This window comes from Folsomia candida, unplaced genomic scaffold (assembly GCF_002217175.1).
Source record: "Folsomia candida strain VU population unplaced genomic scaffold, ASM221717v1 Fcan01_Sc002, whole genome shotgun sequence".
Taxonomy (NCBI): domain Eukaryota; kingdom Metazoa; phylum Arthropoda; class Collembola; order Entomobryomorpha; family Isotomidae; genus Folsomia; species Folsomia candida.
The window spans coordinates 11,231,130-11,258,288 of NW_019091194.1; the positions used below are offsets into that span (position 1 = coordinate 11,231,130).

The 27,159-nt window shown below is 35.8% G+C and overlaps 4 protein-coding genes across 5 annotated transcripts; 1 reads left to right on the top strand and 3 right to left on the bottom strand.

The window, feature by feature from the left end:
- Positions 1 to 90: 90 nt before the first annotated feature.
- LOC110843772 (26S proteasome non-ATPase regulatory subunit 13) lies at positions 91 to 2,268 on the bottom strand. Its single transcript, XM_022089805.2, has 8 exons — positions 2,121 to 2,268; positions 1,690 to 1,938; positions 1,409 to 1,598; positions 1,082 to 1,333; positions 796 to 984; positions 547 to 720; positions 445 to 468; positions 91 to 337 (listed from the first exon to the last, which is right to left on the bottom strand). The coding sequence occupies exons 2-8, from the start codon at positions 1,902 to 1,904 to the stop codon at positions 239 to 241; spliced, it is 1,143 nt and encodes a 380-aa protein (XP_021945497.1). The 5' UTR covers positions 1,905 to 1,938; positions 2,121 to 2,268; the 3' UTR covers positions 91 to 238.
- Positions 2,269 to 2,853: 585 nt separating this feature from the next.
- Positions 2,854 to 6,590, top strand: LOC110843434 (copine-9). 2 transcript variants are annotated; one of them, XM_035847745.1, is made up of 10 exons: positions 2,854 to 3,209; positions 3,283 to 3,386; positions 3,466 to 3,536; positions 3,647 to 3,955; positions 4,081 to 4,191; positions 4,844 to 5,086; positions 5,209 to 5,320; positions 5,394 to 5,610; positions 5,708 to 5,978; positions 6,056 to 6,590. In XM_035847745.1, the coding sequence occupies exons 1-10, from the start codon at positions 3,145 to 3,147 to the stop codon at positions 6,350 to 6,352; spliced, it is 1,800 nt and encodes a 599-aa protein (XP_035703638.1). In that variant the 5' UTR covers positions 2,854 to 3,144; the 3' UTR covers positions 6,353 to 6,590. The 2 variants fall into 2 exon arrangements, with proteins under 2 accessions (XP_035703638.1, XP_035703637.1); XM_035847744.1 differs by having other exon boundaries at positions 2,855 to 3,209; positions 5,206 to 5,320.
- LOC110844305 (PTB domain-containing adapter protein ced-6) lies at positions 6,420 to 22,605 on the bottom strand. The gene is made up of 10 exons (XM_022090480.2): positions 22,015 to 22,605; positions 17,950 to 18,011; positions 11,134 to 11,253; positions 8,915 to 8,936; positions 8,774 to 8,806; positions 8,624 to 8,691; positions 8,487 to 8,549; positions 7,616 to 7,905; positions 7,377 to 7,522; positions 6,420 to 7,294 (listed from the first exon to the last, which is right to left on the bottom strand). The coding sequence occupies exons 1-10, from the start codon at positions 22,079 to 22,081 to the stop codon at positions 6,834 to 6,836; spliced, it is 1,332 nt and encodes a 443-aa protein (XP_021946172.1). The 5' UTR covers positions 22,082 to 22,605; the 3' UTR covers positions 6,420 to 6,833.
- A 696-nt stretch (positions 22,606 to 23,301) lies between these two features.
- On the bottom strand, positions 23,302 to 26,842 carry LOC110845225 (organic cation transporter protein). The gene is made up of 17 exons (XM_022091601.2): positions 26,680 to 26,842; positions 26,491 to 26,602; positions 26,194 to 26,401; positions 25,976 to 26,079; positions 25,777 to 25,904; positions 25,596 to 25,625; positions 25,319 to 25,487; positions 24,970 to 25,007; positions 24,715 to 24,910; positions 24,521 to 24,607; positions 24,312 to 24,439; positions 24,210 to 24,239; positions 24,062 to 24,090; positions 23,974 to 23,992; positions 23,852 to 23,876; positions 23,698 to 23,770; positions 23,302 to 23,617 (listed from the first exon to the last, which is right to left on the bottom strand). The coding sequence occupies exons 1-17, from the start codon at positions 26,720 to 26,722 to the stop codon at positions 23,393 to 23,395; spliced, it is 1,644 nt and encodes a 547-aa protein (XP_021947293.1). The 5' UTR covers positions 26,723 to 26,842; the 3' UTR covers positions 23,302 to 23,392.
- Positions 26,843 to 27,159: the final 317 nt, after the last annotated feature.

Below are 27,159 nucleotides of genomic sequence, written 5' to 3' on the forward strand. Positions count from 1 at the left end.
ACTGAAAATCAGTCAAAATTATAACGTAGTATATGAAATGGTGTTATGTAACGTACTTTGCAGTAATATGAAACATATGCCATGAAAATATACAAGATCATAGACAAACTAAAAATTTATTGACCCATTCCAATTCACACCAATGATTTTCTTGAATTTACCTAATTCTAGAGTTTCAAAATTTCAACGAGTACAAAAAGGGTGAAACATTTTTTTACAAATTGATGATTACAATTATTTATATCAATAATATTTCCTCTGCGCTATCTTCCATTAACTTTTCAACATGTCGAATTTCCTTTTTCCAATCATCCAAACGGGAAATCATGTTACCAATCTGAAATTAGAAACAACAATGAGATAAATCAATTTATTTCTAAATCATAAAATTCTTCATTACATAGAATATTATGAGATAAAGAATGAAAATTAAAAACTACAAACCTGCACGCGGTCCAAAACCCTGGGCTGTAAATTCAATTCAAAGGAACAAATAATGAAAAAAATAATAATTTCAGTTTGAACAGACTTGTGCATGCCACTCACCTGAACCCAGGTCATGTGAACCTTTCTTGACACCTCATCAATAGTGCCATCCACTAACCCCTTTGAAATGGCTTTCATTACGAATGTTTCGACGGCATCTTCTTTGATTCCCAAAGTCTGTGCTATTTCATCGAAACCAATTTGTCGCGTGGTAGCTGGGCGTTTAAATGTCATCTAAAATTAAATACCAGTAATTAAAAGTTAATTATTTCACGTTAAGGCAGTCAACTATTAATTTCCGGCCAATACCTCCATTAATCCAAGAAGTAAAATCTTGACTTCTAATTCCTTGGCGTGCTTCAGAAGAGTGGGTTCAGTCTGCCATTGTCTCTTCATATTATTAAAGGCTTTGATTTCACCTGCGTTGAATGTCTTGAGCAATTCAATCAACCACTTGTCCTTGGTCCCTTCCAGAGAGTTTAAAATCGGATGAGCCAGCTAGATTCAAGTGATACGCACATAAGCAATAAGTATTTCCCACCAAAAAATATTTAATACTAGTTTCAACAGATTTTTTATACAAATAATTACTCACCAACTCCCCGAAATTATAAATTCCATCACTCACAAGAGCAGCCACAGACAAGTGTTTAGCATGATCACGTTGTTCATCAAGTGGTAAATCCGTGATCTTGGTACATCCCAAAAATTTCAAAGCACTCTTGTAGTACTGTACAGTATCGTTAATAGCTTTAAAAATACAGCTCTGCAATAAGTAGAATCGCCCATGTGCAGGAGAAACCCCATCAATCTGGGTTAAAATTCCGTCCGCTGTTTCCATCATCTCCTAAATAAACAATATCATTATGTAGTTAGACATTTAAATTATTACTTTAGATGTATTTATTGCTAATAATAATACTTTTGCCAATTTAGTATCTTTCTTCTTTCCCAGTACGACTTCACCTTTCGTTATCAAGCACAAAGCAACAGCGACATCGCTTGATTTAAGTTTCGGCTCAGCTTTAGCAAGAAATTCAATTGCCTCATCTGCATCCTCAATCTGCCTGACAATGATTGCCAGCATTTCCATCAGTGAGAGGGGGTTGATTCTACAATTTTTGTTACAAACACAGCAGTAAATCTTGAGTAGTTAAATCATATGCTCAAGTATCATAAAGGGCACATCTAATATTTATTTACCTCATTTCAATATCTTGAATAAAGTTGTCGTACAACTCAATAAGCTGTCCTTTCTCTTGAAGTTCCGGGTGTTTAACAAATTCGCCCAATTTAATAGTCAGTTGATGCCACAAGCGTTTTGAGTAGAGGTCATCCAACTGCGCCCAATCATTCGCCAAAGCGGTAGTGGAATCTCCCTCCTTCTTGCGCAAATAACCACTGACGTCTCGAACCATGATGACTGTTAATTCGTGTCTATTTATTATATATCTAAAATACAATATTTTGAATAATTAATTAAAATTTCAAATGTAAAGAATCCTTAGATGTCAATTTGACATTGTCAAAACTTTAGACCAACCTACAATTACCTCGTGTGTCAACAAACGTTAATACAATACCAGATATATTTCACAACCCACAAAAGTAATAATATGTAAATTAATACTCACCACGATTTTTTCCTGTTCAAAATTTTTGACACAAAATTGCAGAAAAATGCAGAATTCAGGTGTGTGAAATGAAATGCAAAGTCACTGTTAAAAGCTGTTTTTCCGGGTAAACGATCGCAAGTTCCCCCGTCGTCATCACTCTCTAAGCAACTTATTCCTACTCCCACTTTCTCCACAGATTCTCCACTCCACTTTCTCCCCGGAAACTTAACGGTTTATGATGATTAAAGTATTATCCTCTCGATGGTGAAATGTACGGTGATGACAGAGGTGTGAAAAATCAAACATAATAATTTTAATGTAGATAACGGCACGCTACGCACTGTTCATCAGTGCAAAGATCATCAATCCATTCATGTACAAATAGTAGGTAGGTATGCATCACAGACAGACTACAGAGTTGTTTTTTAATGTGACAAATCTACACATCCCGACTCATCACTAATCCAATTTGAGGAAAAATACAGAGCAAAGATATGTAATGGTGGTTAATTAGAGGAGAAAGTAGGTAAAAACAGACAGTCGAGGGCGATATTTTTATGCTCCGCATCCTCCTGTTCCTCATACATGCCAACCACGTCGTAATATTTATTATCAGTTTTGTCGGAGATGGATGCGCACCAGGGAAAATCAATATGTTCGGGGAGACACTTGTTGTGATTCTTCTTCTTCTCGTGTGATTGTGCATGGTCGTGGCGATATGATGCTGATGTGGGGAGGGAGGGAAGGAAGTGAAAGCAGGCAGGTTGGGGACGACCGAGTGAGGGGAACTACTTGTTGAACAACGTCCACATCTCCAACAAGATCATCATGATGGCCTGGATTCCAGATTTGTCTAAAAGTAGGTAGCTTTCACACAAACAACACACACATTCCAGGGTACTCTGTACTTTCTACATACACCGAGTGATAATAGCGTACTTTTCCATTGGCTACTACTTGCTCATCATCTGTGATTTTTTAAAGAAGTTCAACTCAGATTATATAAATTTGTCAATTTGTCATACACGGCGGAACAAGCGGAATGAGCTTGCCAACGGAAAATAGCATCTATTACAATACTCGAGCTGAGATTTTCATGGTGTTGAAGTAAGTAGATTTTTTTTAGCACCATCTTTATGAAGCATGCCATGTTAATTACACTCTTTTGGGTCATACACAGGGATGTCAACACGTCATACACGTTGACCCCGAGTACCGGTGAGCTAAAAAGTAGTGCAAACATCAAGAGCCAACAAGTCACCGTTTTTTGGAGACCTCCTGGGGGTATGTACTAGCATATTATAGAAGGAATGAATAACGAATTACGAATTTTTTTATTAAACATAAACGTGTATTGTATTAGCATTACAATGGTTAGAAAAATACAAAACGGAAATTTTACCAGGAAAGTCAAATTTGCAATTTCTTGCTTCAGTAAGTACATTCGTATACACATACATATTTATATTTGCAGAGTTTAGTCCAATTAGCACACTTAAATTATATAAACCTAATTAATGGTACATGTTGGTTTTGATGCCTAGCTGCTATTTGACTTTGATGAGAAAGATGCTACGTCAATATCCTTAAAATTCGAAATGAGACACCTCATCACTTCAAAAAAGGGTCCCATCCCAGAAACGATGGACGTGAAACGTGACGAAATGTCACTTTGGAGTACTGCGCACACAACGTTGGATAAAATTTTAGTTTCTGGTAGCAAAGGATTGGAGTTATATCTGTCCTTGGATTTTGGAGTTTCAGGCACTAAGTATTTGACGAAACAGCCAAGGAAACTTTTTCCAGGAAACTTGTTGATTCGGGGAGAAATTTTGCATCCGTCGCCTTATGGGGTGAGACATGTAATATTTGGCAGCTGTACGATTAGTTTCTGTGTTTTGGCATGTCATTTGTAAATGCATTTATGTATGACATGCGGGGCTGTATGTAATAGGTAGATAACTTGTGTCAATCTTAGGTTCTACTTCAATTTGGATTGCAGTCCGAAAAATCCACCGCAGATTATTTTGTCGAATTACATAAACTTAACCAGGATAACGCTTTCGAACTTTCTCACCCTTACACTTTGGTAAGTTGGTTACTCTTTGTAACTCTGCATATTTAATTGAAAATATATTCTTGTCTTAAACGATAGAACATTACCTTTACATAATTTAAGCATCATAAAGTAATGATTTTCCTCGCCCTATAGAAGTGATGTACATTCGTACAATTTAATTCGATGCCCAAGTAAATACTTTACGTTGTATTTTGAATCCTCAGTTCATCTTCGAATCCTCTTGTCCATCTCTTTTCCCAACTTCCGTTTCCATGCTGGTCAATCTCAACGTTTCACTTGCTTAAGTCTCACTTGCCCCACGCACACAGGTGGTTGATGTTAGTGGTCGGACCTATTAAGTGGCCACTACCAAGTCGTAATCTTCTTCATTCTTCCACATATCAACCCTAAAATCTTGAAAATCTCAAGTACACAACAAAATTTGAAGTTTAAAAATACAAGATGAATTGGGAGTCGTTAACTCCTTCTGCTTAGCGCACGGAAAGACTTGAGTTTGGTGGATTTCTACCACAGATTTGGAGTATACTTACTACCTATTTCTACCGATTTCTACCTATCATTCTCTTACATATATTTATATAAATTTCATCTTAAGTAAATCACGCCTTCCTTTCATACTTTAATACAATATGTACAATAAGATGTTTTTTCACGTGGCAAGGTATACCGAAGCGAGCTTGATGAAGTATTGGCCAATTTTCTTGTTTCGGATGGGAAACGAGTATATTTTAATGAATCGAGATTATCCAACGGCGACCCGGATCGAGTCCTAAAAATTGATATTTTCAAAAAGGAGTCATTCGACAGGAAAGGTTTTGCATTGACTACTTTGGGTACTTTGCTAAAAGATCAATATCAGGAGCTGATTGTTGATCGAGTTGATTCTTTCTACCCTTACAAAAAGGTGAGTATATACAATTTACTATATCTGCGCTCTGGTTTCAATTCAATACTGAATATATGCATATGTACGCACTATCTTAACCGTTTGTAAAATTCAATGATATGTGTTTACGAAATTAGCAGAAAGAAATCAAAGTCATTCTTAAGCTTTGTTCCAAAATTCCAAATCATCCCATTGAGTACTACTTCAACCATGGATGGAAAATAGTCCCCGTTTTTGCCATTGATTATTCCCGTAAATGAAATATTTATTTACCCATAAATTCATTCGATTGTCAGAATTGCTGATTTTGATAAACAATTTTCAGGTTCAAACTGGAATGAGACACTGCATAAACGAATTCTTCACGATTCCAAAACTGGTAGAGCACCTTATGAAGAAGCACTAGAATTTTGCTCTGAAGCCCTGAGCGCAGTGGCCTATGGTCACGCCGTCTTTTACGGTTTTGGATGTCCCTCAAACGCTTACATGAATGCATATCGGCCTGGGCACCAATTTATCGCATCTGCGTTGAAGAACTATCAGTAATTAATCACAGAATATATTCTTTTCCTCCCTTTGAATATCAATATGAATGATTAGTTCCAATTGATATTGTGATATTGTATTGTACTTTTGCAGTGACGGTCTTTGTCTCAGTTTGATGTCTGCCCTCAGCCTTTCTCATCACCAGCAAGGTCGCACTGGGGTTGGCGGAGGGGCGAGCTCTCAAAGTTCGTCCACGTCATCCACGTCAGCCTCCAGCGCCATCGTCCTGTACACTGGAAGTCTTTTGTCCCCGTTGCTCAGTGACCTGGTAACATTAATTTCAGCAAGGAAATGCGCTTTTGAATACTACACCGTCGTCATTCTTACCGATGGACAGTTCACGGATTGCACAACATATATGACGGTATGCACATACATATGAATATTTCGTAGATATAAAATTTGAAGTATTTATGACGCTGAAATTCCCCCTGTGCGTAGTTGCTGAAAGAATTGTCGATACTTCCGGTGTCTCTCATTTTCATCGGGATTGGTCTTGGAGACTTGAGATTACTTCTACAACTAGATCAAGCTTGGTCACTGTCTTTCAATGGGATTTACTTGAGTAGGAAATTTGTGCATTTGATGCATTTTAGATCTAGGAGTCATTGGGAGGCTGCACTCACTCATGAACAGTATCGAACTGATCCAAAGCAGATTTTTACCAGAGAATTATTAACTACCGTCCAAGAACACGCCCTCGATTATTTTAAGAGATGTTCCGAGTATAAAAAGTAATTTAATGGTTGTGAGTGTATGCTTAAAAGTAAGTCTTAATACTTAACCAACACATTGTTGTAATTGATTGTCTGTGTGTATGCTGGAATTTATTTACTAAAAAATTACAGCTAAAAACAAACTGCGTATATTAGACTATGTCATATGTATTTATGTATGTAGAACATATTTTACAAGAAATACATTTAATGAAGGTTTCCTTGATTTACAATAAACACGATCTTTATATATTCCTCTACCTAATTTGGCTCAAAAGTGACTTTCATCCATATTTATGTATGTATGCACGTACTTTTTTCTCTGTAATCCTGTCGATCATTATCACTTTTTTCGTTGGCGATTCTTTGATTAATAAGTCACGGTGAAACTACGGAGCAAGAGCTAAATTCACCCAGGCTTAAGTATATGTAAAAGGAAAGCAATAGTGGTAAAAACCTTGAAAAACTTTCGTGCGAGAGAGAAACAATTGAAGTGTAAAATTTTACGAGGACTTTAAAGGATCCAAAGATTCAAGAGGAAAATCATCGTTCAGAATCCCACGACTAAACCCTACTTTCATCTCCTCAATTTTCTTGTCTAGAAATTCTAGCGCTGTTTCAATCTGCTGCGGCTGAGCCTTTATATTATTTGCTAGGTTATTTTGAGCTGTAATGTTATTGTAGTTAGCAGTAAGTGCTGTACTACTAAACACGTTGCTAATGTTGTTGTAATTCACACCATTGCTGCCATACGACGATATATTGTTATTCCCGTTGAAAGCATTGAATCCATTGGTATCCCCATAACCGTTAAGCTTGTTAGATTCGTGGCAATGTTTAGTTCCAAAGTCAGACATTCCAAAGGGGTCATCCGCTGTAAAAAACGGATCTGAGCTGAATACATCCGTTGAGCTGGACCCGTTCAAAAGATTCTCATTTTTCCGTGCCTTTGGTGGAGGAGAGACTGCAAAGGGACACATGATTTTAGACTCTCGAATTAACATTTCACGGAATATTGCCAATATTAAAGTAAATTATTGAGTTACTTCTTGGAGGAGCTTCAATTCCATCAGGCGACCCTCTCGGTTTGCTGTCTAATTGCATAATGTGATCATCATCGAACAGTAGTCCATCTGATTTACGAGTCTCCTGTGCTCTTTTCTCTATTTCATTTGCTGTTTTTGCAAACTCCCTACATCATTACAATCGTCATACATTATTAGAAAATGCAACTAACTATTCGTATAGTTATCTTTGTCAGCATAATTAATGACTTTATTCTTACGCAAAAATTTGATTAGCAACATTAGCAGACTCTCTTGGAGGAACTGGAGGACAGATAAGCAAATCTATATCACCATCAACAGACTTGGATACTTTGACTTCCGTTGTAACTGTGGCTGGTGGCAAGTTAAGCTGTTGTCTCAAATCACTGTTTTCATTCTCCAGTTCTGCAACTCGTTTTTGCAACACCATAATTTCTCTTTTGAACTCCATTTCCTTTCCAGACGTCTCTAGAAATCTCCTATAAGCAAGATCGAAGGCTTGGCCAATTGTCAGCGTTATTTCTTCCGCCTAAGATTGAAAAAATAAATACATTCTTAGAATTATGTATGAGAACATGGGTCAGTTAAGCTACTATTTAACCAATGTACTTGACATGATTTTATGACAGTTTAGCATACAAGAATTTTGGTGTATATGCATGCAATACTGAATGAAACAAAGATAATAGAATTATATATATAAACTTTGGCGTGCATTCTAGCGACCAAATTAGGCTTGTGCTATTTTAAGCATTCCCAATATGGATGCTTCTAGGTGGCAAACACTTGTTGAAAAATCGTGGTAAAAAATGTAACAGGATCTCAAATTTTCTTCAATCATGTGCCCAACTTTTGTAATCCGATAGAGTAACGCATAACGTGACAGTGACAGTTACTTATGTAGGAAGGCAACATTGTTATACATGAGTTGACATTTTACTATAACCCTAAAACCACAAAATAAACTACGGTAAAAAATCGACTTTAAATTGGCACTAAAGTTTTCTGGCATTATTACTTTGCGATTTTGCAAATTCTATCGGAATATTTTACTTCAAAAATCAAAATGCACGACGATACGGATGAAATCATGCATACGATTGTTCTTACCAGTTTTTCAGATGAGAAAACAAAACAACGATGACATTCACCGTCCTTGGCGATAAAAGAAAACTGAAAAGATAATGTTCAGATTAATTAAGGAAAATACGTCTTGATTGGCCAACTTGTTTCAAGTAAATACTCACAAATTTTTTCTCTGTCTTGTCATCCGCGCAGTAGGATATTTGATGAAGTGGGAATTGATGAAGGATTCCTGAGGACACAAATTTGTGGTTTATTTAACTGAACTTTGTTTCTCGGTTCATTTTGATTTCAACTTGTACGCTTATGCATACCTTTCCCTTTTGGCTCTTGCACGGCCACACCGTCTGTAAAAAGAGTTAAGATAAATTAAGTCATCTCGAGTGGTAAACTACCTCGAGAAATATCAGGTGCCGATATTTGCAAGAATTAAATATTTATTTATAATGCCTTACCTATTGAAATTGTCACCTCAGCCTGCAAACAATAGTGAAGCAATTAATGTCAGGACTGAATGAATAACAATTATCCTGTTACTTTGAAGACCATATTTAACCTCGTCAAAGTACATTAATCATGCATTATTAATTCAAGTGTCCAATCACATAAGTACAAAGTAGTAAGTACCACAAATTACCACAACAATTAAGTTGAACACGACAATCTTTATAATTTACGATTTAGGTATAATCATACAGCACATTAATTGGTTTTACATATACGTGATGATTATTTCCAATTTTAATTTCAAGTAATTGTTGATGCTAACAATACAAATGAGAAGAATAGCAGAGGCTCCCCGTAACATTTTGTCATACAGATTTAAGATAATCTTTAACAATTAGCATCATCAAGCTAATGCAGAGTAATAACAAGCTGACTGAATAGTGTCAATGACAAGCTGAGACGTGAACCTAGAAATGATTAATTAATATTATTTACTGCACATATTTACTTGTGTATCTTTAATGTGCGACGCAAGTTTGTTGCCTGATATTTCACATCGTTAAGTTTACATGCAAAACAACGAGGTTTAAGTTTTTTGGTATGTTTATAAAAAATAATATTTTACATGTTCACATCATCACATGTTTCAACATTTATATAATTCTTAATATCAGGACAACAAAAAAACGGATATTGATCAGATTAAAATTTCAAGACGCATATTGCAAGTCAATTTATTTAATAAAGCCCAAATAGTTGATTTATGCACCAAATTGGCCAATATCAGACAGGTCATTCGAACCAAACTATTTTACAAAAATGGCATTACTGGCTTTGCAAATCGTGTTTAATATATTATTGTGCTTGGCCGAATAATGTGGAAACTAGACCAGACTCGACACGTTTATTCCATTAGATTTCATTGATGTCATGCCTAAATCATTTCTTTTCGGAGTGATTTTTTCCGTATTTTACATTTTAACTCGTACTCAAGTATGAGCATTCTTGGCATTATGATCAGCCAGTTTTGTTTTCGCGTCTTTATTATACGACAAATCAGTTGGGTTACAACCTCCGATGACCATAGGACAGTTTTTGCTTTCAACAATGAGTCTAAATTGATGTACCTTGACTAATCGCTAAACGCATAAGTGAAACTTCTACAGGTTTGTCTGCGACTCGATAAAAATCTCTGGCTGATACTAGTAACACACAGTGAGCATTTTATAAGTATTCCGGCCGGACCATGACGTATTGATTTGTTGTGCAAATACCAACTTGTAACCTTCAAACTCTTTTAAATTTTTGCTTCACATGCATACAAGCTAAAATTAGCTTACTTAACAGTAAGCTAAATGTCCATCAGAGCGTTGAATATGTTGCATACCTACACTAGAATTATTCCGGTATGTCACATCATTTGCAGATGTTGACGCTAGGTCGAAAGACAGAGTTTACATAACATGGAAAGTCCGTATCGCCGAAAATGAGCACCGTGAGATTTATGTAAATGAGGAGACCCGCAACAATAATTTTAGAGTACATACGCACATGTTTTTTGCCTGACTTGTGTTACAATACATATCTATTTCGACCTGGAGCAAAAAATATGTATTCTCTTACCATTTAATTTTTTATAATTCAATTAATCACTTGGTATTTCAAAATCATAACCTATCATTTGAGCACCTGTGTCACTTTATTATGGAGAACAAATAAATTGCATATGCAGCATGTCGTCGATAGAATTTGCATTGGAACAAATTATGTATGCAAAATTAGAAATGAGGTTTCAAGGACTATTAATTGCTGCTCAGACCTTATAAATTTGAAAGAGATTTACTTTGCGTTGACGCCAGCACTACTTGGGATTAGTAATCCCTTTACTTGTGCAGTGCTACACATTTCTAAAAAACTTAATAAAAAATCCATGTCGGCACGGCAAACCCCATCGGCTTGTAATTGTGACGAATGGATGACAGAGCAAATTTGCATATTTGGCTTTGCTTTTATATGATACAATTCGAGGCAAAGGAATGGTCTTCAAAAATATTATTTAAAAGCAAGATTTGGGAATTAGGCTGAGATGTGGTATTCACCCAGACAATGATAATTATTTATGCCGCCTTGCATCCTATTTTCTCCTTCAGACATTTAATGCATTATCTGACTTGCACAAACTTCGGGCCTGGGTACTTGAATAAATTGTTGCAAAATTTAAAGTTACCTTTGGAATCTTGCCTCCACCTTCAGCACGACGGATTTCTTGATCAAGCTTCAATTTACGGATGCAATCTTTCACAACCTCGATTCCCTTGGGTTGCTCTGCTTCAGTTACACCCAAAAACTGCAATTTAAAATCAGGTTGCATTATAAATCATGCTTATTTAAATTTACAGAGAAACAAAGCCAGTCATGAGGACTTTATTACATGAGTACACATAAACAAGCATACAAAGGTCTCAATTGGGAATCCCTCACAGGAAAATCAGTTGAATAATAAGTTGAATATTACAGATATACAGATTTATTTCATATGTACTTCTGCGTTGATAAAATGCAATTGGTTTGCTACATTTAGTGTGATATTTGTCACAAGTTTAATTTTTGGTTTTTAAAGTACGTACATGTATATAGATTCATGTATGTGCCTACGTACATAATACTTATACGGTAATTTACGAATGTTGTAAGACATAAATGGGACGAATGATTCACCTGAAATTCAGGTTTAACCAAGTGACGTGTGCAGTGCAACTGCATCCTGTTAGAGAATTGCATTGCATTATTGCACAGTCATGTTGGACATCTGGCTCGTATTACCCATTTCAAGGTATTTAATATTCATTTTTCTTTTGAGTAATTAGTACTATCTGCAATTGCACTTGATCTGAATGATATACCTCGAAATATCCACGTATCATATTAATGGTTGTTTTTGAAAAAAATTACAATCTTAAGAGTAAAACATCATTCCACTAAACTGCAATTTTATGGCCATAACTTTAGTTCATTACATCTTTATTTTTGAGATGCAGTAACAATTAGAGACATTTTATTAGTCGTCTAACTGTAGTTTACAAGTATATTTCGTGTAATTAAATCCATTCCGGTCATAAAATTTAGTTTGCGTTATTAGTTCTGCTCTAGAGAATAAAGTTGATATATGTAGCTCGGCGAATAAAATGACAGAATTTGCTCAGCCAGCATAGCATGACAACAACAGCATGTAATCTTCGGCATGCCGATCCGTTGTAAAATGTTTGAAAAAAATACCAACTCGTTATGTTCAATCTAAACAGTTCGACGTCAAGGTTAGCTTGGCAATGGCCAAGATGCATGATTTTAAAAAAATCAAAGATATTAACATCACTATTTTTCCTTCATAAGATTGCCCGACTCTCAAACAACGAAGGCTGTGCCGATAGAAATTATCCAAAATGCAAACATGAATGAGTTTGCTCAAAAAATTTGCTTTTGCCAACTCATTTAGTACTCATCCGCTGAGTGCAATGTAAACCTTATAAAATGAAGCAATAAATGACAGGAAATCCTGAAGATTACTCGAACCAAGGCAAATCCTCTTCCCATTCTCATGATCTCTTCATGCAAATAAACTTCCTGACAGCAACATTAAATTTAAACTAATCACGCAATTGTTCACCGATTTCTTTATAGCTCATCATTCATGAGCCGTTGGTATACAATGCAAATATATGATTTTGGTTCACTTTCAACTGCTTCGGAAAACAATAAGTCTCACAGTTTGTTAATAACCGGAGATAAAAATCATTATATTTGCATATATCTGCTTAGATAAGCGTCTAGTGAGTGCATTTATCTGCACATAATTACACACTTCCCGTCATGAGTGCAATGCATATGTAACAATTTAAATGGGCTTTGTTCTTTATCTACCAATATATGTTACGCACAGTTCAGAGTGCAAACCCATTGACATCCTTTGGAGCACATTCAATTCCTAAGTAGAGGAAAGCTCCGTTCGACAAGATAAAGATGAATCAACTTGGATGGCTTACGTCGGTTTGACAAGAATAACAATCAAACCCACGCCACTAAATGAAACCACTATCATTGCAGAGAGTCTACTAACCTTGATCAACAACAAGGAACGACATAATTGCAAATTATATTTCCGCTCCACTAGTTACGCTAAGACAAACCGTGTTCCTTTTTTGTAATTTGCTACATACTTTTCACAGGGTAGACCAATTGTCACACAGACTTATTAGTAGATGATTCCGTGACTATAATTATAACGAAACACATATTTATGCCTTGAAATTTTAACAAGAAGCATCCCGAAAACTTAATTTTCAGGCGACATCATTTTTATCACAGAGTTTTGTAGTCTTGATTCTCACCGAGTCTCGCATCTGCACAGTTATACAGGAGGTACATAAATTGTTAATAAAGATTTTAGCTATGTATACACATTTTGAAACAATAAAAATAAATATGTACATATGTATATCAGTATATGTATATATATAATTTGTTAAAAAACTTCTTTCGACATCACTGCATGCTCATAGCACTTAATACTCTGTGGACATTAGGCAATCAATAGTGCCAACGATATCATATCATTGGCAAAAACCGTATAAGAATATTTTGCATAACTTAACATTCAGAAGGCGTCATATGTATGTACATATATTTATACCTCTCATATTTCTGTTATTTAAAAGCAACTACAGTCAACAGTTTAATACTTCCGCTTTGTTATGCATATATTTACAAATTCTTAATTTATAGCACGTCTCCGACTTTTAAAATAGTCAGTAAAAATGTGTGTGTTAGTAAACAAACTGCTCTTATTTCTTTCTCGAGATATTTAGTGCCGACGCCAACCTACTAGCACTTCAAACTTTCATGTCTAACATTTTCCCATGTTCCATGTTTTAATTCTCGTTCACTTGATTTACCATTTTCTGTATGTCACCATGATTGAATACACTCTTTTGCTAAATGTATTGTGCTACAAACATACATATTTATTTTTATGAAATTCAAATATTTTTACTCCGACTCATGATTCGTACAACTCCATTTTTCAAGCTTCTAGGAATTATATAAGCAATCCGAGTGAATCATTTTCTCCAAACAAATACAATTAAACAAATATCCCTCAAATGATCTTGCGTCTCAACCCCATTGTTCGTCATAACCCAAATGGACGATTCCATTGTTGGCAGCAGCAGCATAGGCACTGCTCAATAGTTGCATGGCTGTAAAAACTAACTACATAAATAAATATAAATATTTGATGATGGTGGTGCTTTGCGGAGATTGGTACTGCCTGACACGAGAGCCAGTACGGCCAAGCTTTGTTGCCTTGTATGCCATAATACACACCTAATGTTTCTCATCACATTGGATTTGCAGCACCTGCACGAATCTCTCGTCAAGACCAACTCTCGTGTCTCCTAATAAATAAGATTCACAATTCTTCCAACACAAACCTGTCCGTTGCATGATGCGGTTCGTAAGTAAAAGCAGAGTCACACTATTTTTTCTTGATCTGCTTGCTCGACGCTTAATGCATAATTTTGGATGATGATGATGATGATACGACGATACATTCATATTACGTAGTACTTTTTTAAACAATCCACGTAGCTGCGAGGTAAAGCAGAATGTATACGGACAGCATCATTGTCAAGGATAATATTTGGATAGCAAGCAAGTAATCTTTCCCATATTTATCACGTAATTTCATCAATTTCTATCATTTTAATATTTGTCAGACAATATATGGCGTCTGATCGCAGGTATAAAAAAATCTATTAAAACATCGATTGATGAAATCTGTAATTTAATTCATCAGGAGAGCGAAGAAAAGGAAATGGATGGAGGAGAAGAGAAATCGGCTAGGATGACATGACAATGTTAAATAGCACTACACAATAAAATGGTCGTTGTATGCATGACCGGATAGGCAGGATTATTCTTGGTGGGCGATGTCTTGTTCATCATCACATTTACATTTATATTAATAACACAATCGCAATTTCTTTTGGATTAGTATTATGTAACGTGAATTAAAATTCATGCAATTAGTGCACAAGTTTATATGTATCCCACACAGACCAACTTCTAACATTTTATGCACTTCCGTTCCAATGGGTATCTGAATAATGCAGCATAAATAAAATTGCAGAAAGGTAGTGTTTCAAAGGAAACGTATGTATTTATCTATGAAGGTGGTTGGCTTGTCAGCTCACTATTCTGATCGTCATGAGAAATGATGTAGGATCTGGGATGCATGTAGGTGACGACGAGTGAGAACTTTTCTTAAATGTTTTGGTTGATAAATTTGTTGCGAGTCCTTTATTCTCAGCCAAAATAGGTCCTGTTGTTCTCCCATGTAATAAATAAGGACATGAAATTCAGTCTAATTTAGCAGGGTGGTAGCGTTTCTGCCTTTAAATATTCACATGCATACACCATAGTGAAGGGAATTCACATACTCATACGTACATATGTATGCATCTAGTAATATATGTAGCATAATGCAGGGTTGGCTTGTTGTTTAGTTCCTATTGTTGTGCATAATGCAATATCATATGCCGAAATGCCAATTTCGATTAAATGGCGTCAATTTGACTGAGAGAAAGTGGCAGGGTGGAAATTATGCTGCTGGGGTGTGTGCAGTGTGTGACTTGTTGAAATGGAAATAAAAGAAATGGCAAGTGTGGAGACATGTTGTGACAATATTACGAAAATGTCAAACCTCGAAATCGTTTCGTGTACAAGTCGTTGTTGCATGTCCAAATCCGGAAGACGCATTGAGTTTCAAAGTAAAATGATCCAAGTGACCATTGTGCTAATTCTGATTGGCTGCATTGTGTCAAAAAATGTATACGCTCCATTTCACATGATTCGCTTTGATACAGAGCCAATGTGTTGGTCGAAAGTTAGTTCTAAATTGATAATAAATGGTCACAACAGGAACTTGGCAATTTTGGCTTGTGAAGTGTGTTTGGCAAATAACTGTACGCAGTGAAATGCTAAATTACAAATCTTGATCTATATGAAGTGAACTTACCAAGAACATTTAAAACCTGTAGTTCACCATCAAATTATTGATTTATTGGGTTATTGGTTTGTGGGGATTTAAAATTGATGTTATACGCACTTTCTACATATAACCAATGAAAATTATGTGTATACATTGGATAATAAGCTAATACATAATATACGCAAATATTTCTAAGCATTGCCTGGGCATTGATGTGATTCAATGGAGGACTTTAATAATTAGAAAGTATTTAAAAATTTATATCATCATGTCAAAATAAAAGTTAGTTTATGAGTTTACGAACATATGTATGTACAGTTGCGTAGATCAATATAAAATCGAAGCAAGACAGCTCTTGAAATCATAGAAGTTAAACAAGGAATGTTTCATATGGATTAGTAGATGACAATAATTTATTTCTTGTGACATAATAAGCAAGCAGAAAAGCACGAAAGGCCTCGGCCGGAAGGAATTTGCAGTAATGGTGGTAGATAAAATCTGCACACAAAATTGCAGTGCATATTTTTTATCTAATAACTGGCTGCTGCAAGATAGCCAGTGTCGTGACTGATTTTTACAACTGCGTAGATAATTTGTAATTTTTATAAATGTGGTCTTCTCATGTTGTTGGTTAGATTATCGTAACAACGTTGATGAAATAAACTTATGATTTTCTGAATAACAGTCACAGTTTAACAACAGTCAATAGCAATATATTGAAAAATTGGCCCATTGTGAATTGAATATAAATCAAAGTTGACAGCGTGTGTAAAATTCCAAATTATTATTTTCTATAGTTCTTCTTGAAGTTGCTGGATGACTGATTACTAATTTTTGCATAAACAATATCCATTAGAATTTATTGTGCGTAGTGAGTTAATACATATGAATGTCATAACCATTATTTTTCGAGGTCTATCAACCAGCACAGACTTTACTTTAGTCAATGCTTACACGCATGACACCATGTATTCTGTTACATACTCCATCTTTACTAATCTTAAACACATATAATTTAATTATAATTCAAAAAAGTATACGACAATCATTACGTTGTATCACTAATTGCAACAAAGAAAAATCTGTCTGTAATGCGTGTGATGGTTTTATCAATCCCATTATACAGTGATTCTGAAGAGTTAAGAAATTGAGTACCAAATAGTTTCTCATTATTACGACCTAATTACGAAGTAGCAATTGATGATCCAGTCGAATTCTCAAAACAGGTTCCAGGCAATGCGTATCCAAATTTTATCGTACTGAGGACCATTCAGAGTGGACTTTAGACTTTAGATCAAAGTGTATGAAAAACTTGATGGTATCGTATATGCAGTGGAATAAGTAGGTACACATGCATGTCACTCATATGTGCAGGTGATAAAATCTGATCATGTTAACACAATCTAAAACCAGACTTTACACAAGCGGCCCACTTTATAAACTCAGTTTTTGGGGTTCGGTTTTATTTGGTGCAGTTGCTTTTTAAGTGGAACACTTGCTCGTGAACTTATGTTTACGAGAGTCATATTTCGGTGAAAGGAATGGTGAAAATATGTACGTATTGAAAACTTGACGTAGAGTCGCAAAACACGTCGAGTGTTTTTCTAGTGGTCATTGATGACGCTTGCCACCTTACAGTGGTAAGTTAATACCAGTCACATGCAAGGTCATCTTGCAGACATTACAACAAATGAATTGAACCTCTGTAACAAGTATGCAGCGCAATTTAAATTAAGACTATGGCATTATATGAAGGTTTTTTATAATGTAACAAGACCATCATTTTCATTGAATATTCAAAAATTGAAGATGATTGATTGATTCTATTGAAATTTAATTAACAAAAAAAATAAATGCCAATTGATTGGTTATTATCGAACGCTACCTGTGAGCAATAAGAACCTTGTATTTTAACATGGAAATGTTATGCCGTTTCTCCGTAATCAATGCGAGGCTTATCGTTAGAAGAAAAGTAAAACATATTTATAACTCACTTACCTTAACAAGATAAGCAATGTGACCACTTGTGAGTGCATCAGGAGCGTGAATCCAATTCTTTCCTAGAAAGACAAAATTTTTATGGTCACACTAGTGAATCTCACTTTTATAAAACCTGTGTATATAACCCTGACTCATGTTCGCTAGTCGTTGAGGGATTTATTTTATTGAAATTACATGGTTTCATCAAAATTTAACTGTAGTAATTACATTTTTGAAGGAATGCCTAAAAATATGTATCAATTAAGAATAAGTCGGGCTAAAAATAAATAAATTATAATTTTCATACAATGGCGGGGGTACCGCGTTTGGTTTTACTTATCAATAAATTGAATCGTACATATTTATGTATGTTTGCAGTTACAACTATAAACATTTGTTCTTCGACGTCTTAATGTATGCCCTAGTTGCATAATTTACATTTTGTCGGAAAGTTATCGTGTTACTCAATCCGTTCTTCACTGTTGAGTCTTTTTTGTAAGATAATCTATCGAAACGTTACAACGAATTGGACACCACAAATCGCTCATACATGCAACAATTAAGTATTACAAATTAACGCTAACTGCACAACTTTGGTGGCATTTAACCACAAGGAAGTTGGCAGTTTATATGTGCATCATGGTGTCGCTGGCCCAAGTAATCTCATTTTAACCGCTCTCATGTCAAGTTGCAAAACTATTAATATCAAAGCATGATGACAAAAAAATTATATATAATTGCACTATTCAATAATCCAAAATTGCCCTTTGAATTAATTCACAAAAGGCGATAATGTTTGCAAATTGGCAATTCATGAAAATACTGGAAACATAAATATCTACGTTCAACCATAATATTTGGCCTTACATAAAAATGGCATGCATTTTTTGTGGTTTTTAAGTAGCGTACTTAGGAGGGGAGCTTGCGAGGTTGATAATAACAGATCTTGATGCCCTTTGGATATGTGATAGGGTCTCATGAGTGTACTAAAACCCTGAAGTGGTTTGACTCCATGGCCACATTTGCGCCCGCCACACCCACTCAAAAATGCCCAAAAAACGCTTTCACTCGAGTTTTCACTCACTCAAATCCACGTCAAAAATCCAATTTTACTCGGATTTTGAAATTTCTTTCATCATTACACTCCCAGATAGTTGCTTTCTTCAATCCAATATCAAACCCAATTTTTTCGAAATTTTTAGTATTTTTAAAATTTGAAATTCTGAATGAGGATTGTTGTAGTAATCAACAACTCAAATTACGCCTGCGAAATAATCATCAGCAAAATTGAGTTTGATATGGAATTGAAGAAAGCAACTATCTGGGAGCGTAATGATGAAAGAAATTTCAAAATCCGAGTAAAATTGGATTTTTGACGTGGATTTGAGTGAGTGAAAACTCGAGTGAAAGCGTTTTTTGGGCATTTTTGAGTGGGTGTGGCGGGCGCAAATGTGGCCATGGAGTCAAACCACTTCAGGGTTTTAGTACACTCATGAGACCCTATCACATATCCAAAGGGCATCGAGATCTGTTATTATCAACCTCGCAAGCTCCCCTCCTTAGGAGGACAACCCTTCACCGACAGAATCACCGATCTTGATGCCCTTTGGATATGTTGTAGTCCTAGGTGAGTCTAGCAAAAGTGAAGAAGGATTTCATTCAATGGCCCCATTTGCGCCCGCCACACCCACTCAAATGTGCGAAAAACACGAAAAACACCGTTTTCGTTCATTCTAAAAATCACCAAAAATCCAATTTTGATCGGATTTTCATAATTTAAGCATTTTTGTGATCTTAGATAGTTGCTTTATCATATCCAACAGCAAACTCAATTTTTTTAATTTTTTGAGTATTTTCGAAAATTTCCTGACCAGGGGTATGCCTTCGAAAAAATCAAAATTTCAAAAAAATTGAGTTTGCTATTGGATATGATAAAGCAACTATCTAGGATCACAAAAACGCTTAAATTATGAAAATCCGATCAAAATTGGATTTTTGGTGATTTTTAGAATGAACGAAAACGGTGTTTTTCGTGTTTTTCGCACCTTTGAGTGGGTGTGGCGGGCGCAAATGGGGCCATTGAATGAAATCCTTCTTCACTTTTGCTAGACTCACCTAGGACTACAACATATCCAAAGGGCATCAAGATCGGTGATTCTGTCGGTGAAGGGTTGTCCTCCTTAGTTGGACGCGGTTGAAAAATGTTGAATTGTTGAAACGCAAGATGAAAGCTATTATGTTCATGTTCTTGCCGTTAGTAGACATGAAGTTAATCTTCTGTTATTCCACCCTCGCCTGCACAGTTATTTAATCTTGGGCTTCCTTTGTAAATAATGTACATAACTGCGCCAATTAGCAAGTGGTGAATTGCAGTTTTTATTTGCATATGTATGACCCTCTTGAAACTATAATTTGATTTGCTGTAAGTCCCATCAAAGATTTTATCGCTTTTATTTACTCTTCATAAACACCTGTCTATTTACGACTCATCCTTGGGAAGTATAATTTGCATATTAAATATTATGAAGGGATATTAGATTGCAAATATTCGGTATTTGATAAATACTTGTCCATCCATGTACATATAAAGTCTATATGCTCAGAGCCAGATGAATTATACTCACAAGTCTACTGTTTTTCCATTTAAACTTGGAACAACTTAGGAGGAGAGTACGCCAACCTGATAATGACAGATCTTGATGTCCTTTGGATATATGGTAGTACCCCCTCTGAAAGCAAAAAGTGTGAAGCGGTTTGATGCCATGGCCCAATTTACGCCCGTCACACCCCTTTGAAGGCGCGCCCGATGCCAAACTAGCTGCACTAAAAAATTCGCCAAAAATCCAATTTTGTTCGGATTTTCATAATAGTTACATATTTATGATCCCACATAGTTGCTTTATCATATCAGATATCAATCTGAATTTTTTTGGAATTTTGAATTTTTTCAAGCCATGCCCTTTTCAGGAAATATTCGAAAATATTGAAAATTTCTGAAAAGTTAATTTTGCAACTGAATATGATAAAGGGATCACAAATACATAATTATTATGAAAATCCGAACAAAATTGGATTTTTGGCGAATTTTTTAGTGCAGCTAGTTTGGCATCGGGCGCGCCTTCAAAGGGGTGTGACGGGCGTAAATTGGGCCATGGCATCAAACCGCTTCACACTTTTTGCTTTCAGAGGGGGTACTACCATATATCCAAAGGACATCAAGATCTGTCATTATCAGGTTGGCGTACTCTCCTCCTTAGCTTGTTATAAATATACGCAAACAAAGTTGACATTAATAAAATCTGGCAACTGCTTTACCAATGTGTCTAGAATAGAAATCAACTCTACACTACTATCCTAGCCGTTTTATACACCGTGCACATGTATGCAGTCTATATTTGACAGGACTTCATATTTCCTAATAATATCTGGATCGTGTCTAACCAAAATGGACGTCGTTAAGAAGACGGAAGCCATTTTTTGCACAATCTTCACGGCTATGCTTTATTGTAATCAGAGAATAAATACGCACATGCACGAACAAAATTGCTAATAAAACCAGGTCAAAAGTTAAAAGCGTGGTTCTGTTACGTACTGCAACTTGGCAAAATAATACAAATAATTGTACCATGAGTTGACGAAATGAAATTATACATGAAATTGTGTCTTTATGACATTTCTAAGAGTGTAGTTATGTATGTAGGTGATACATATTCTAAATAAAAAGCTTGGACTTGACCTTCATTTTCGAATTGTAAGTGAATATAATTTATATTGTGCATTGTGATTCAGGTTCGAAAGTTAAATGACTCCAGTAAATTTATTGTCACTATGAATCATTGTTTGGATTTGAAATTTGAAATCAAAACTGCTAAGAAGAAATGATGCATCGCTTACATATCACAATAATATGTACACATACAAACATGTAAACATATTATATATTTAAACAATAAATGCGAAAGTTTAAAGCGTACGTATGTGCATTTCATATCAAATTGAAACTTCCGTAAAATATATCTCTCATAAAGTTGCATCTGCATTAATTTGCACAGAACAACTTAACCAAGTAGTGAATTTGCATACCGTTGTTGACTCCACTCTTGTTCTTGTGGAGAGACCATTTGTTGAGCAGCCCATTGTTCTTCATCATTACGGAAGTAACAGACGCACGCAGTAATAGTAAGATACGAGCACACTTCAAATGAAAACACAGCTAATGCAGCAAGAAATTAAATGAAGTTGACTAACACACAGGCCGAGAGGACGTTAAATGTGAACGGAAGAACTTTAAACATTTAACTTTTTAAATAGCTTCACGTAAATATTTCTCTTATTTAGTTCAGCCTGCACGTCATCTGGCTTTGCTTATAATGTTCCTGGTTTATCTCTTATTTTATTCACGGTTTTGGCAGACCCATGAAATTACGGGTCAAACGCAGTCGCTTACTTTTTACCCCTCCCAAACACGATTAATCAAAGTCTCGATTATCGAGTAAAGTATGACCTTATCCTGATTTTTTAATTTAAAAAAACTAAAAAACCACACCGATGATCTTATGAAGTACAACTAAAGTGATTAAGAAAACGAGTCAACTCGACAGTGAAGGCTGTACCAGAGAGAGGAGGACTACTGCTGAAACTGCCGAGGAGGACTGACTGCGAATAATGAAGCAACTCTACCGTTCCATTGTCATCATCCCTTCTGCATTCATCGTCACTCTGTATTTTCAACTATCGTTGGTTTGTTGCATTACTTTTCATTTTACAACCCACTCGTATAAGCCAAAAGCGTATAAAATCCTGCGCTTGTTTTATTATGCATTGAGTTGTATTGTTACGTACGATGTTTTGTTTTCTACCTCCCATTACACACTTAGATATTTTATACTCGTGTTGTAAGCTCCTCATCATCCCTTCTGTCTGTTTCATGTGCTCACCTTTTAGTAACCAAAGCCTTTCTGTTTCCGTATAAGCAGCAGACTGAATGACATGACCAACAATAATGCATTGCATCAGGTGAACCCAATATTCCCATTAACAAACACCTTTACATACACCCACCCCCGTGAAATTTCTCCCACCTCGCAACCACTCTCAAGATGTGAATATCAACCAAGAAACCTGAACGAAAATAAAGGATTTCAGTATTCACGACTTGTGGCCTCTTTAAAATCACAAGTTAAGAGAAGCACGTAGGTATAACAATCCCTTCATATGCATACCTGTTGAGGGTTGAGCGAGTTTGTGCCATGAGAATTATATACGTACATCCAGGTGTACAAAGGCTTGAGAACAAAGGCTGGAACTGGACGTATGCAGGTATAAATCAGCAACAAAGAGCAAATGCTTTCAGGTGCACCCACCATCAAATTTCTTAGATAACAACTTTCAAACTGAATTTTATTTATTTGCAAAATGCGGAGTGACACCGTAAATGCGAGTAAATTTTCATTAGCATTATCTACTTTAATCTTCGCCCAGCTTCTGGATCCCTCAAATATTCTTGACTAGATGGACCACCGCAGCAGGAAGAGAAAGCAGTGTCTCCCTTTCCAAAATTTTCTCCGTCTTGCAAGGACTGGGGCATTTCTTTGTGCAGCGTTTCTGGAAGGAAGAGTCCTGTAAATGCAGCAACAACAGCCACACCTCCAAACACGAGAGTGGGAATTGATTTATCCAGCGAGTCCTGAGTTAATTTAAAAAAATTCACGTGTCAGGAGTTATAAGTTGGATTGATCATGTTAAAATCTTCAAGATAATCCATACCAATAGAGTAATTTGTGGAGTTAACATTCCTCCCATTCTTGCAGACATGGAACACAAGCCAACCGCAGAATTCCTAACGAACAGTTATGATTTGAATAATATTATGTATAAAAATTTGTATAACAGATTAATGTACGTATGTATGTACCCTTACCTAACGACCGTCGGAAACAGTTCGGCTATGTAAAAAAATATGCGTAGTAAATAATTTGCAAACTACAAGTTTGAAATGTTTCATGTACATAAACATATTACAAAACTAAAGGCTTCGCTTACCCGTGTAGTTGTAAATCACCTATAAATTAATTATCCATTAATTATGCATAAATCAAACAATAATAAATAATTATTGTTAAACCCTTACAGCAAAACAGCCTGCCATTGCAATTTTTGCTGAAAATTAGATTTTACATTAAATTACATTAAGGCCGATTTATAACTGTTGAAGTAGATCACCGTGAAGATCTGAGTTTTAATGATGGATAAATTACACTAAATGTAACTAGCCATACCTAACATTGCGATAGTTGTCACAACCAACCCTGAATTTAACAAAAGAGTTTCATTTAAGGTTCCGTACTTTTGATAATTAAAAACCTTATTGATTATGAAACCTCTTGGAATGAAAGTAGTAACGATGCACGCCACTCCTCCAATAAACAGGAAAAACGCATTCAGAGGCCTTCTTCCCGTCTTGTCGACGATTAAAATGACGAGAAGATGACCAGGAAGATCAGCTAACCTATTTTTTAATTACAATTTAATTTTATCTATTCGATGGACAGAATACAATTTCACTAAATATTTACTACGTATTACTTACCCGGATAGAAAGAAAACCAAGTACGGGTTTCCTGGAAGTCCTCCCGTATTAAAAGCAAGACCGTAGAAGCAGAGGGCAATTGAGAACCTGAGACATGAATAAATGAGATAGAAAATTTTATGAAATGATGCATACTACTTCTTGTTGTAGTCACTTGTTATTCACGAAATAATTAATCATTAAAAGTAACTCACCATTGGAACGCTGTGTTAATGGCTCTGAATCGGAGATTAGGAGTTCGGAACAGATCTGACAAACCGTACGATTCTGAAACTGTGTTCACGGCTTTCAGTGCAACCACTGAATATTTTCTTTCGTCCACATTGTTAAACGTCTTTCCGTTGATACGGGTTGCTTTCCGAGCAATCGCCACCGCTTCCTTTATGAGCCCTTTTTAGACCATCCCATTTATTATTGAAATATTACCAACGTTATGAAGCATTACTTACCTTGACTCCATAGCCATCGAATGGACTCATCAATGAACCTAATTTATTCGACAAAGAAATTTAAAATAAAAACCTGACAAGTGTGCATCAGGCCCTGCCTCATAATCTGGGCAAACCATGTTTGATTAGACCGTTAGATCTTATAAAACCCTTTATAAAAATGAGTTCGGTTGACAGAATTGTGTGCGTGAGTGAAAGCATCTATCATCTTAAAAAACTCTTTTTACATAATTACTCTCATAACCTAATTACTTTTGTGCAATATTAATTTTATACTAATCGAGTTTATGTCAAAAGAAGGCATATCATTTATGTACGAATTAGTGTAAATGAGTGTTAATTAAATTACCAAAAGTGTCCGAAGAGCATGAGGGCGTGGAGAGCGAAAACGGTTTGGAGCATCGTTACATCTCGGATTAGATAACTCCACAAGGCCACGAAACAGACGCCAGTTGCAAATGAAGCGCTAAATGCCGTCCCACAATACGTCCGCCTCTTTTTGTCAATTAGCTCCATTGCTGTGAAAAAATTTCATTGGATTTCATTACCAATCTGCTAATTAGCTGTTTGCCAGAAATTTAAATTCTTGGCATCTCCAATTACACCGATGTGATAATGAGGCTTACACAGAACAAACCCTGTCACGTACGCCCCTCCTGTGCCATGAAATTAAACAAATACATGAATGTGAGATATGCACTGAATTCGCTCAGTCAGTTAAATGTATCAAATTATTCGATGAGATATTTTCATGCATAAATAAATATTCGTGATTGAACATAAGAAATAATTTGGCGATGGGCTAACCTGATCCAAATACGCCATAGAAGAACAGACTGATGCTGTACATTATGTAATTGGTGATATAGGGCCCCATGATGGCAAATGCGAACTGTAGGATTGCACAAAAGCACAGAATCCTCTTACGTCCAAATCTAAATATTAAACACCATTAATTCATTAAAATCTTTGCTGCGATAAATTTAATTTTACGAATATTTCATACCTATCGGCAAGAGAGCCAAAGATTAAAGCTCCGTTAAACACCCCAAACACATAAATCGATTGGATAAACGCTCTCATCCACTTTCGTTCGCATACCATATCCCACTAAAAATTCAAAAGTTGGAGGACTATGATTACATTTAAACGTATTATGGGCAGGGCAAATAATCTAACGAAACAATAATAATAAATATAATTACTGCATAATTAATTTTATACCTCATAGACTCGAGATTGTCCATAAAACGACGTGTCGTAAACGAATTTGCCATCGCATGTCAAGATTGTCAAGTTCTCTTCAGGAGTCGGGAACCGTTTACAAGAGTCCAAGTCACCATTTAGTTTCAGAGGCATGTAATGGGCGAGAATGTCTTTATCAAAAACAGGAGCTCCAGAGTGATTGAGATCTAGTTGTTCAATGTAACATCTAGAAAGAGAAAGTATAATAACGCTAGACGATTTCTTTAATTCTAAAAGTATGTATGTATTAACAATGAACAAGGTAAATATTCGTACCGATGAGGTGGCGTGGGTGCAACAAAGGTCAAGGACAACATATGCATACCAGCCAAAAATGCTGTCAGCAAATGCAAAAGGTGCTGCCTTAACTGGTATTTTCCAAAAGACCCTAAAAATAGTAATTTAATTAAATTGCTTGTTAGATAGCAATGGCTTATACGGAAAACCTAATGATAAAGTTTTTACCAAGCTGGGCCATGAGATCTTCGAGAAGAGGATCAGTATGCATCTTGACTAGCTGTAGGTTGGTCAAAGTACTATTTTATTTTATACAAAAACTAGGTTTTGATGGATGGAGTATATGCAACACCTCCCTCCTCCAAGATGTCAGGGTGAGTGGACAAGATTCAGGGTGGAAAGTATAGTTTTATTCGACAGGATGAGGACCGAAACCATTAGAGTGTATTATAGTGTGGTAATTTGAGCTAGTAATTAACGTCTCGTTGAGCCCACGGTTGAACTGGATGAAGGAATAATACTAAAATTGTAAGGCGAACTTTGATGAGACTTTTTAACCTGCGAATGTCCTCGCCGTATTTAGAAGCTTGACTTGCCTTGCCCAACACACGAGTACTGACCATCACATTTACTTAATTATGGAAGCGTGGCCTAGGACGAACGGAAAAGGGATGGAACTTATTGGTTTATTCATGTTGTAAAAATCTT

What these genes read in the sequence shown, in the direction of transcription:
- LOC110843772 (XM_022089805.2), bottom strand. Translation starts at nt 1,904, where the DNA reads ATGGTTCGAGACGTCAGTGGTTATTTGCGCAAGAAGGAGGGAGATTCC. An exon ending in AAGATACTAAATTGGCAAAA is followed by an intron (nt 1,334 to 1,408) that starts GTATTATTATTA and finishes TTGTTTATTTAG; the next exon opens with GAGATGATGGAAACAGCGGA. An exon ending in TTTATAATTTCGGGGAGTTG is followed by an intron (nt 985 to 1,081) that starts GTGAGTAATTAT and finishes ACTTGAATCTAG; the next exon opens with CTGGCTCATCCGATTTTAAA.
- LOC110843434 (XM_035847744.1), top strand. Translation starts at nt 3,145, where the DNA reads ATGAGCTTGCCAACGGAAAATAGCATCTATTACAATACTCGAGCTGAG. An exon ending in TTTTTGGAGACCTCCTGGGG is followed by an intron (nt 3,387 to 3,465) that starts GTATGTACTAGC and finishes GTATTGTATTAG; the next exon opens with CATTACAATGGTTAGAAAAA. An exon ending in TTTCTCACCCTTACACTTTG is followed by an intron (nt 4,192 to 4,843) that starts GTAAGTTGGTTA and finishes TCACGTGGCAAG; the next exon opens with GTATACCGAAGCGAGCTTGA.
- LOC110844305 (XM_022090480.2), bottom strand. Translation starts at nt 22,081, where the DNA reads ATGATGAAGAACAATGGGCTGCTCAACAAATGGTCTCTCCACAAGAAC. An exon ending in CAAGAGTGGAGTCAACAACG is followed by an intron (nt 18,012 to 22,014) that starts GTATGCAAATTC and finishes TTGTCTTTCTAG; the next exon opens with GAAAGAATTGGATTCACGCT. An exon ending in ACAAGACAGAGAAAAAATTT is followed by an intron (nt 8,550 to 8,623) that starts GTGAGTATTTAC and finishes TTATCTTTTCAG; the next exon opens with TTTTCTTTTATCGCCAAGGA.
- LOC110845225 (XM_022091601.2), bottom strand. Translation starts at nt 26,722, where the DNA reads ATGCATACTGATCCTCTTCTCGAAGATCTCATGGCCCAGCTTG. An exon ending in ATGCTCTTCGGACACTTTTG is followed by an intron (nt 25,008 to 25,318) that starts GTAATTTAATTA and finishes CGAATAAATTAG; the next exon opens with GTTCATTGATGAGTCCATTC. An exon ending in GACAACTATCGCAATGTTAG is followed by an intron (nt 24,091 to 24,209) that starts GTATGGCTAGTT and finishes TCTAATTTTCAG; the next exon opens with CAAAAATTGCAATGGCAGGC.